Source organism: Ailuropoda melanoleuca, chromosome 8 (assembly GCF_002007445.2).
Source record: "Ailuropoda melanoleuca isolate Jingjing chromosome 8, ASM200744v2, whole genome shotgun sequence".
NCBI lineage: Eukaryota > Metazoa > Chordata > Mammalia > Carnivora > Ursidae > Ailuropoda > Ailuropoda melanoleuca.
In genome coordinates, this window is record NC_048225.1 from 16,072,143 (window position 1) to 16,083,637 (window position 11,495).

Genomic DNA, 11,495 nt, shown 5'->3' on the forward strand with positions numbered 1-11,495 from the left:
AGCGTAAGACCCCAGATATGTTTGGGGTTATTGGCCGGTCGCCGTAAACAGCAAACCAATGACATAGGCGGGGTTTGTGTCACTAGGAATCTCGTAGGAAATGCTTTACTTATTAATTTCCCGTGAATTGTTAGATGGGGGTAGTTTCCCAGACGCTCTGCCACGCAGAAGTTGGCTGCAGCGGCCCCCATGATCTGGAGAGCTGGGCCTGAGTGGATTTTTGTGAATCGGAGTTGAGGTCGTCCCTGTACGGGCCGCTATTTCGAAACTGACTTCCGTGGTGATTTCTGAGAAAAGGACTTTACCCTAAAGTTTGTCATCAGTGGAGCCCAAATGTTTTTCATGACTTCATTTAGTTAGAAGCTTTAGGGACAACATTAAAAGTATTCTTAGCCTTTTAGCTCAAGACTCGCGTCCCTTAGTTTTTCTTTCAACTTCATGTGATAGGTTTTCCCTTTTTCATGCGACTGTAGGTAGTGTCATCCTGGGGCTGATGAGGCATCCAGGAGGCTGTTGTGTGCAGGTTGGCTGTAACAGAGCTCTTGTCACCTGTGGGACCATTTTTCAGGGCGACTCTGGGGGTGGGAAAATCACGTTTACGTGAGAAAGTTCTCAGTTATTCACTCAAGGGAGAAACAGGTAAAAGGAATTCACTTTTCTCCCTGACTAACAAAATTCTTAAGGACGTTAATGTGGAAATCCAGAAGTATGTACCGGTAATATGAAAAAGCTTGCTTTCCTGTTTTCATAAAGAAAAATTACAATGTTCAAATGAAAATCCTATGGGTTTTATTTTACAGAAGGTGGAAGAAAGTTACAGCATGCTTTGCCAAAGGCTGGCTGGATCAGCCCTCACAGACAAGCACTCAGGTATGTGAACATTGTGGATTCCCAACTCTCGAATCATTCTGCCTGAACAGTACATCGAATGAAATGATTTATTATTCTTTAAAGTGGAAACCTTCTGAGATTCCATTTCTTTCCTGTCTTTAAAAAACCGCTTGTTTCCAAACATCATAGATCAAGCAGAGGCTGTTTGCTGACTCTGCTCTTCCTCTTCTAAGAGGAGCTGTGGCTGTCAGTTACTGCACCATCTCCCCCGCCCCCAACCCCTCACCTCCTCTGTCTTCACCTTTGCAAGAGCAGAAATCGGGGCGGGGGTAAGCCTGGTAAATCCTGGATTCCTGAGAGATTTGCCATGGCTGCCGTGAGGGAGGCTCGTGGCCCCGGGGCCTTGCTGTACCCTGGCGCCTGTCCTAACCGCGAGAGCGCCGTCTCCCGTGACTGCAAGTGGGTCTGTGCTCAGTGCAGTTCGTCCTCACTTGCTTGACCGGTTTTCCAGTGAGGCCTCTCTGATCTAGAAAGACATACCGAGACGCACAGATGTCATAGGTATTCTCTGAGTGTTAATTTGTTCTTCTTAATTTGATCTCTGTATCTTTATTCTTCCCAGATAAAAGTTAGAGCCGCGTGTCCTGGAGGTGACTGAAGGTTGTTGGACTTTGAGCATCGGCCTTGTATACCACCCATCCTGGCTCCACCGTGGACGCAGAGAGAGTGTGCGACAGAGGGTCTGCCTGTGAAGCCCCCGGGGGTGGCCATGTGCCCGGGCTCCCAGAGTGGGACTGGTTCTTCACGGTCCGGCAGCTGCACTAGTCTGTCAGTGAGGGAGTCCCGACGCCCTCACTCTGCTCTCCTCACAATCGGAAATTCATTTTGATTCAGAACAAAAACCAAATGTATAGAGCTTTGGGTGTAGGATATGAAATTTTACTTAGACTTAAGAAAAAGAGAAAATCAGATGTATTTATTTGACTTCATTCCGTATTTGAAAGCACATTTTAATTTTTATTTTGCCATGTTTTGTTTTAATTGAGTAGTGAGAGTTTTAGCCCTTCGTATTTAGTACACCCAAGGGTCAGTTGCTCCTGAAGCCAAGAGTTCCGGAGGAGGTATTAGGAGGCTGGGTCCAGAGGCGGAGAGGAGGAAGGAAGCCGGGGGAGGGAGGAGCATCCAGCCTTCATGCAACTGTATTCCATGCCCTCTGCTGTCCTGGTCTTGGAGGGGCACCTCAAAGGCACAGTATGCCCATGGCTCCTGTGTGCAGAGGACTGGAGCTGTGTGCTGCCCAGGTGGGCAGAGAGTTAGGTGGGCTTCTTCCCGCCTGAGGCAAGCACCTCTTCTCCGTAGCTGGGATCCACCCCCAAGTAACAGAAAATCCTCAGTGTACTAAATAGCAGGCACTTGAAAATGGGTGTGTTTTCTTCTCTTGTCTTCTTTTCTGTTGAGGGTAGGGATTTGGGAGGGAGACAAAAGCAAATTTTATTTTCTTGGCTATAAATTTGTTATTCTTGGTATTGTTCATTTTTATAATTATACATGAGACTTCGGCACTTGTGTAAAATTATCCCTGCAGATTGAGCAGGAAGGAAAAAACAAACAAATGGAGATGCTTCAGATGGCGGCAGGGTGGGGGTGCTGAGGCAGGGTGGGCCTGGGAGTGGGGGAAAGAGTCTGGGAAGGGTAGCTAACTGAATCACTACTGAGTTGAACCATGGCTATCATTAGCCACGGGTACTGCTGAATATAAGGCCAGTAAAATTTTAGTACCTGGAGGTTTGACTCTAATATTAATTTTGCACTGATGGTGCCAAAGGGCTCTTTGAGTTAAGAGGAGAGCCACGAGCGGAGTGGAGAGGGATGTGGTGGAGAAGGCAGAGCTGCTCAAACCAGCTCCAGAAGCACTTCCTCTGACTTCACTGCCAGAACGTTCTCCACGCTGGTGCATGACTGACCTTAACAATAGCAGACCAGAGCATACACTGGAAACTGTGGGCAAGGGGTTGCTAACGGCCTGCTCTAGAATGAATTATAGTATTGGCAGCACCCTACAGTGGATCAATGTTTCAGAACCGGGACTTGAGAACTCCTTCAATTATATTGGCTTTCTGTGGTTTTCTTTGTGCATCGGGTATATATGTTTTGGAGTATTTTTGCCAACTAGAACTAAATCATTGGTCAAATCTTCAAATTCTGTTAATACGCAAAGCGTTCCTCCACTGCTCATATCTTTCAGTAGTGCCCTCTGAACCCTGTGGGTAATCGGGATCGGAATGTTGTTTTACTCTTCCCCTGCACTCTCACCGCAAGTGATAAAGGTTCCCTACTACTTTCATAAACACCACTACGACTTAACAAGCTCATCTGTGTCCACATTCCCACTTCCTGCCTTTTCAAACCTGACCTAGGTTTTTAAGTAGCTCAACTTGGATCGCTGGACCTCATCTCTAAATTAGAATGCTATTTTGAGTTGTAGACCAAGTATCAATTAAATCAGAATGGGAGTAAAAATTTTAGAAGAAGCTAGTAAGTGAAGCTTGGGACTTGAACTTTCTCTATCTCTTAAGGGAAGCAAATAGAAACAGAATGGTTACGTGCTGCTGGAAACAATGTGGTCACTCCCAACTGAACTGGTTAACACACCTGTAGCCACCTGCCACCAGTGTCCTCAGCTGGCATTTAATCAGGAGAAAGGTAAATAAAAAATAGAACTTTCACCTTAAGTTCAGACCGTCCAGAGTAATCACTTGATTCTCTAGCACTCATATAAGAAACTTCAAGGTTTCTCTTCTAGCTCAGCCAGATCTTGTCCGTAACAACAATTCACTTTTCTTTTCCTGCAATTTAACTGGGCTAACTGGAAAAATGCTTGACCATAGCTCTTGTACTTCCAAATAAATTCGTATCTGGATTTTTAAATGAAGCCCCAAAACAAAGTCTTAAGTCTGAAAAGATTCCAGTTTTGAGTGTTCTTTTTATCTTAACCAGCCTGACTTCTCCCACACCCGCCTTTTCATTTGGCCTTTCTAATCACATCCACTTTACTTTGCTACGGTATCTGCCCTTCAGGATGATGGAATTAGATATTCATCCTGTCTTTGAGTGGCAGTGGTCACCATCAGAGCTGTTTTCTCAAAGTTACTTGACTAGAAGCTGGATTTAAGGGTGGTGAGCAAAGCAACGTCCCCAGAGCAGAAGCGCTGCGTTTCAGCCGTTCAAGTGACCTGCTGTGACCCTGTGCTCTCTTCTGTGGGCCTAATGGCTCCTTTGCTATTAAGTGGCAAATTACATTTGGAGTGTCTCCTTCCTTTTCAGAGGAACAGTTAATCAAGGCAAATCAGCAAGCCCCCAAAGTGCTATAATTTAAAATCATGATTACAGCCCTAGAAGCCATATATTTTGCACACTTTAAAATCAGCTAACTTGGACTGCCTGAGTTGTCTTGGCTTTTAGAACCTAAACTGTAACTATTTATTATATTGTACCATAAGAAGGTATATTTCATTAGCTTTTTGGCTTCCTGTTCCCCAAAACAACTTCTAACCACTGTTAGAAACGATGTGCCTCTTTATCTTATTTTTTTTTTTAAGATTTTATCTGTAAGTAACCTCTGCACCCAACGTGGGGCTCAAACCCACAACCCCAAGATCAGGAGTCACATGCTCCACCAACGGAGCCAGCCAGGCGCCCCAAGGATGTGTCTCTTTAGAACAATTTTTTATTTGTTTTTGGAGGAGAGAGGGGGAACCTAATATGATTAAAGGAGAAAAGCTTATTATTTTTTTCTTCTTTTTAGAAGCTAAAGAAAATAATTATGCTTCCTGTGAGTTGTCTTTTCCTTGCATACTGGTGTTTTGTGTGTGTGATGTTGGTAAATTTGGTGTATTACACGGAGCTTCTGTATTTCAAACTGGAAGCCGTCCTCTCTGAAGGCGGTGTGTGCTGTTATCCTGCGCTGCTGGAGCTGTGGTCGATATTCCTTCCCTGTATGTCACAGAGGGCGTCCCTGAGAAGTGTGTACAGAGGACTTCAAAATAGAAAATTGGGCAGGACCTTCTAGTCCTTCTGCTGGCTAGTGTTTTCCCCCTCTACCTTACAGTTTTTGTTTTGTAAATCCTGTTTTCTTCTGACTGTCCCACCCCTTTTCAGTGATCTGCAAAATGGTTCTTTCTTCGAGAAAAGAGTTTCTTCTGCCTTGTTCCTTATGCCTTCCCCACTGGTACTGATGGTTTCGATAATAAATTGGTAGGGAGAAAAAAAACATGTACCTCGTAGAAGAAAGCCCTGTCTGCCATTTCCAGGTGCCAACGGCGAAGCAGGTGTACTACAAAAGTGGTGACTGTCATGTGCACACTCTTGGTTATTTTTAATAAGCCTCTTCTACTAGAACATTTTATTTTCCTTGTTCACCATACAATCATGTACTCTTTAACAGAAATTACTTTTAAAAAAATCTGGAACTATCTTTAAAAAAAACTTTATTAATAATCATGTATTTTTACTGATCACATTTTGAAATGCCTAAAAGACTTTATTGTTCTAATTATCCAGATGTACCTTTGTAAAATAGCTCTTTTATGAATTAGCTGATAAGGCTGTATGTTTCTGGAACAAAATATTGGTCATCTAAAATCTTTCTGTTTTCTGGGGTCTGGGAAAATAGAAAATGAGAGTTCAAATATTAAATATGCTTAAAGGAACCAAGGATGCGACTTTTTATTTATATTCTTCTTGAGCGGTCTTCTGCAAGTTACACTGGAAAAGCTTAGACACCAAGGAGGCCGTAATTAATCTTACTGGCAGCAACCGTCCCCCATTTGCTGCTTGTGAGAGCATCTTTCCTGGTGAGACCGGCCAGCTGACCTCTTAACGTGTGAGCTTCGTGAGGACACCAGCAGCCGGGAACGTCGCGGCGCCTGGGGCAGGTTTATTGAGGCATAATGCACATATCTTACAATTCACTCCTTTAAAGTGTACAGTTGAGTGATTTGGGGTATATTTTTTTAAATTGTAAAACATATACACATAAAATTTGTCATTTTAACCATTTTTAAGTGTATAAATCAGTGGGATTAATGGTTCACTTGAAAATAACTTTGGCTTACTGCTACCCTAAAGGAAAATCTGATGTCTTTATTACCATTCTTATCCCCAACGCTGGACTGACTAAAGTAGCAACACTTCTGTGCTTTTATGGATCGCATTTCAACTCTGAAGGCTCGCCGAGTTTGGCTTTTGGGTATGTTGGTTTTGACACAGAGGTATCATTTGACTTATTCTTGGAGTGATATTTGAATTTTAAGTCATTCAGGGGCATATTTGGCTGATCTAATAAGCATAGCAAGAAATGCTTTGTGTTTTGTAGGATATTTTAAATTAAGCCTTTTAAAAACTATGGCTCTTCAAATATACTTTGTGGAAATTAACCTGTTCCTAGTTGCAGGTGTGTTTACGAGCATAGCTGGGGGGGAGTGAATACCTCCTCCATTCCCACTGGCTCCTGGAGGAGCACTGTCTCTCGTGGGAGCAGTTTCTTTCACTTTTGGCTGCCTCTTCCAAGCCACAAGACTGACTGGTTCACCAAAGGTATAATACCAACTTGAAAGATCTATCCCGACAAGTAGTTGCTTTTCAATGGAACGTGATGTCTTCCTACTATGACGAATGTCCTAAAACATTACAGATAAATAGCTAGATATAGGTTTTTCCTTTTTTTTCTGTCATGTCAAGTACAATTCGTCCTGCTCACAACAAGCGCTTGCCTGATTTTAGCCATCAAGGGGCTTGTTTGCTTTCCCGCATATTGTTAGTGAGACACCATCGTTCCCTGAGCGTCAGCCGAGGCCTTGATGTGAAATCATTTAAGGTAGGTAGAGCTCTCTTTCTGTTCTAAGGTCTTTTCCCCTCATTTGATCAGGGTGCTTTTGGATCTCCCTATAACTTAAGGCTTTCTTTACGGCATTTTATTCCAGGGGATCCCTTTCTTTGTACATGGGACCAAAGGGTTGGGGCCACTGAATGCATTCTGATCAAGAACAATAATGAGGGTACCTCTTGATAATTCTTAAAATGTTTTGCAGAAGCATCCGTACAGAGCAGTTTTTTTTCCTGCTATCTATCATTATTTTAAATGATGAAGGGCAGCAGTGCTCAATCGTTTTTTTCTCAGGATCACTTCATACTTTTAAAAATTGTTCTGGGCCTCAGGAGGAGCTTGTGTTTATGTGGTTGTACCTACTGACATTTACCTTATCAGAATGTAACAGAGAAAATGTATTATGAGAAAGCCAATGGAAAACATTAATTCGTTTAAAAATAATTGTAACCCCCTAGCATGTTTTTATGAAAAGTAACTGTTTTCCGTGATAAAATTACTTATGAGAAGAGCGTTTTATAGTTCCTCAAATGTCTTTAATGTCTGCCGTAGTAGGAGACAACTGGATTCTCGTATCTACTTTTGCCTGCAATCTGGTGTGCTATGTGGTGTTTCGGTTGAAGTATGTGAAAAAAATCCAGCCTCACACAGAGACATATTTTAAACAGGGAAAAGTATTTTAATAGCCTTTTCAGATGATTGTGGGTATTTCGATTCTACACTGAAACTTGACAAGTGGTAGTCTCTTGTTTTGTTTTTTTTTTTTAAGATTTTATTTATTTATTTGACAGAGACAGCCAGCGAGAGAGAAAACACAAGCAGGGGGAGTGGGAGAGGAAGAAGCAGGCTCCTAGAGAAGCCTGATGTGGGGCTTGATCCCAGAACGCTGGGATCATGCCCTGAGCCAAAGGCAGATGCTTAATGACTGTGCCACCCTGGCGCCCCAACAAGTGGTAGTTTCTTAAAAGAGAGCAGCAGTGTGGAATCTAAGGCCAGATCACCGAACTCTTTATACTTTGTGACGCTAAAATCCATCAGTCCATTTTATACTTCAGTGTGTGAAGAATGGGGTCTTGTACCTATGTAGGATTTTGTAGTATCCTGTATCGGTAATTTGGAAAATACTGGTTTGCTGAACTATGCAGTCCTTCAAATGTTGACACATTTCTTTATGTAGGATCAAAAGCTCACATACATTGATATCAACAACTGAGCTCATTGGAAAAGTCTCACGGTGGTGGACACATGTTTCCAAATTAGTAGTTGAATGAAAATAATTATGACTCCCTGTATCCCTAAAAGTCTTGGGGACCACCAGGGGTTTGCAGACCATACTTTGAGAACTGTCGGGGTGGTGAAAAGAGCCGGAACGGTTGGATTCAGTTCTAGCTCTTCTGCTCACTTGCTGTGTGACCCCGAGCAGATTACCTCCTGGGTTCCATTTCCTCGGCTGCAGGTCAGGATTAATAATACTTAACGGAGTTATGGGGAGTGAATGAGAAACTTCCAAGCATGTGATCAGTGTCTCTCTAAAGTTGGTGGTGGTGGTATTTTATTCTTGGAGTTAAATACTTAAAGCAGGAAAGGTGAAAAATGAATGAATTTAGAATATGTAAATCTCTCTCTTACTACTGCAGCCATATTTCATGTTTTGTAATGGTTTTGTGTGTCCAAACTCTAGGCTTAGAGGTGTGTGTGTGTGTGTGTGTGAGAGAGAGAGAGAGAGACAGAGAGAGAGAGAAGGAGAAAGATTGGGAAGGAGGGAGAGAAAGAGAAGGAGGGAGGGAATGTATGTTCATTTTTTAAAACTTGGTTGCTAGCCTCTATAATAATATACTTAACCTAGTTGTTCTTTTAAATGTAAAGAAAGAAAAAAACTTGGTGATTTAGTAAGAACTTTGGTTTTTTTGTGCGTTTTTTTTTTAAAGATTATTTATTTGAGAGAGAGAGCATGAGTGGAGGGGAGGAGAGGGGGAGAGGGACAAGCAGACACCCCGCTCAGTGGGGAGCCCGATTCAGGGCTCGATCCAGGACCCCAAGATCATGACCTGAGCTGAAGTTAGATGCTTAACTGACTAAACCACCCAGGCGCCCCAAACACCTGGTTTCAAGAAACCTGCATATTGGACTTGTGCCGTTTTGGTACTATTATAAAGGGTGGAGTGTGGTCGTAGCAGATGTCCCAGAAATTCACCACCGTGTGTAACTAGTGGTTTTCGTCTTGCTAAAAGCCTCCTTCCGTTTGCAGTGTGCTGACACTACTGGGTTTATCTTCCAGTTTAAGTAGATCTTGGTAGTCTGGAAGCATCTTTATTTCCTTAAAATATATGAGCTGCTTACATTTTTAATTAATGAGAAACTGAATTACACTGGTTATTTAATGAGACTTTGTGTTTTATCTTCCTAAAAATGCATATATTACTATATCTACTGCAGTAAAGAGCATAAGTGATTTTCATATTCATATGTAAATATGAATATGAATCTCATATACCTTGAGACCTTTCCTGGAGAACGCAAACCCCGTAGCCCAGACATCGTGGTCTGAAGGGTGATGTGGGGCAGGGTTTCTGGGGTTTTCCCTGACTTCCCCTCCTATCCATGGGGAGAGAGCCATCCATAAGTCCAGGCAAGCATGACCAAACCAAACCTTCAGTCCTTTCTACTCTCTGCTCTCATTAGCTCATTGTCTAACCTGGAAGGTGTCATTTACCTCATCTGGACCTCTGCCTTCTCATCCTCTACTGAGGAAGTTAGGTGATGATTCTCTCTCCTCTGGTTCCTCCAGTCCTGACAGTCTTCGAAGTTGGTGACACAGGAACATGGAGGCACAGCTTAGCGGTGGCTCGCTGGCCAGTCCCAGGTGAGCTCTAGCCTCCCCTGGCCTCATGTGTTTCTCCAAATAGGAGTATGCTTTTCATGTCACTCACTGAAGTCTGTCCCTGGAAATTTCTATTCTCTTCTTCTTTGGCATCTCTTCTTTTGATAGAGTCTTCTCATTCGTTGAGTATGACCTAGTCTGATGAGGCATTATTTACATTTTTCCTTTTGTCCCGATCTCACTGCCAAAAACCTTGAGGGCTTTTGTGGAAGCAGATCTGACATTCCTGGTTCAGAGGAGACTTTTTGAGCATTGGCTGAGGAGAGACTGACAGATCCTTTTTTTTTTTTTTTTCCTGTTTTTTAATATGGAACGCTTCTCAAATTTGCGTGTCATCCTAGCTCAGGGGCCATGCTAATCTTCTCTGTATCATTCCAATTTTAGTGTATGTGCTGCCAAAGTGAGCACAAGACTGACAGATCTTACCTCCATTCCCGCTCCTGTCCTGATGGATGGCCTCTTCTGAAATTTGGCGAATTCACAAAAGTTGAGTGCCCGGAACATGAGGCAGCTGGATTGATTATTTAGCCAGCAAATGTACCATCCGAAAAACTGGTCCAGCCAGCAAGAATCAGTCCCAGAGAACTTGGAAGCTTTCATGCAATCAAATATTTATAAACAGCTCAAGTGGAAGGAAAAGAGGCACAACAGAACTGTTCCTATGCCTTTGCCACCTATTGAAAGTAAAAGCCTCAGGTTTTCTCGACCTTTTCGTCTTCCTTTTGGAAAGTAGCCTCTTTGAAATAAATTCTAACTTGATTGGGCCTTCAGTGACATTTGGCCGCAATACATATAGAGCCTAATGTTTGCTTTCTGTGGGGTATCTGCACTCTTAATAGGAGTGTGTGGGGAAGATTCTGGAGCTGTAAATGTGAATTATGATTGATGGGCTTACATTCTCAAAGTTTTCCTTCCTGTCTCTTCAGAGAAGAGCCGAACTGCAATTAAGACCGGGCACATGCAGGTAGATGAAAATAACCAGGAATCATTCTATCTTGGGTCAGAGGACCTTGGTGGCTGTGACTATAGGGCTGACTGACTAACTGGTCAGTTTATTCCTCGCTTTGTTTCAGAAAATGAGGAGCTGGAGGAGCAAAGTGTTTGAAGATGTTTTGAGGGGAAAAAAAATTAAAATGTTGGCCTTAGGGGGAAGAGGCAAAAGGTGGGGATCATTTATAGTATTTGTTACTGGGGCCTGTGATTCTTTTCTTTCTTTCAAAATGGCTTTCTGATTTCCAACTTGCTCTGTTCCGCCGTGGCCAGGTCGTTTTGTACTTGGGGATATCTAAAACACCAGCACGAGCAGGAGTTCCTGCTCTCCTGTCATGCGCCTCGCTTCCTGTCCTGTTTTCCAAAAAACCACAACTACCCTCATGTCACTTGCTTGCACAAGAACCGTAATGGCTTCCTGGGGACTGCTGTATGGAGACTGGACTCTACGTGGTTTCTGAGATGTCCATGATTCATTTGGCCAATTTAATTTCCCTCTCCTACCCATCGTGACCCTTTGCCTCCACTCAGGCTTATCCTCCTCCCTGCCCCCCTCCCCTTGCCTCCAGGGGCTCCTGCCTCGCCCTTTGCTCGGACACCAGCCTAGAACGTACCTATCTGTCCGTGTCTTGCTTATCTTCCCAAGCTCCTTTTTCTCATTTTCTGCAACCACTAGTTACCGTTCTCTTTGTCCAATTCTTTCTGCAGTTGTGGCTTCCCCCTGTAGTCTGCCAACCCCCCACATTGCCACTTAGCAGGACAAGTGTGTTTGGGTACCCACTCTGCAGAGCAGTGTGCCGTATCTTGGGGAGGATGAAAGTAGCAGCTGCAGTTCATTGCGTACGAAGTACATGGCAGGTGCTGTCCCTTTATGTACGTTACCCCTAATCTTCACAAGCGCCCCGAGAG

At 43.3% G+C, this 11,495-nt stretch overlaps 1 protein-coding gene and 1 non-coding gene across 6 annotated transcripts in view; one reads left to right on the top strand and one right to left on the bottom strand.

Annotated features, from left to right (window-relative positions):
• The window catches only part of ARHGEF12 (Rho guanine nucleotide exchange factor 12), a 154,456-nt gene extending 148,916 nt beyond the window's left edge, over window positions 1-5,540 (top strand). For all 5 annotated transcript variants that reach the window (XM_011216814.3, XM_011216818.3, XM_034665987.1 and 2 more), the window contains 2 exons: window positions 801-870; window positions 1,454-5,540. In XM_011216814.3, coding sequence (XP_011215116.1) covers window positions 801-870; window positions 1,454-1,464 — 81 coding nt within the window. In that variant the 3' untranslated portion in view covers window positions 1,465-5,540. The remainder of the gene's footprint in view (window positions 1-800; window positions 871-1,453) is intronic.
• Window positions 5,541-9,897: 4,357 nt separating this feature from the next.
• LOC117803658 lies at window positions 9,898-10,004 on the bottom strand. Its single transcript, XR_004627595.1, has one exon. It is a non-coding gene; the product is annotated as a U6 spliceosomal RNA (small nuclear RNA).
• Between the last annotated feature and the right edge of the window lie 1,491 nt (window positions 10,005-11,495).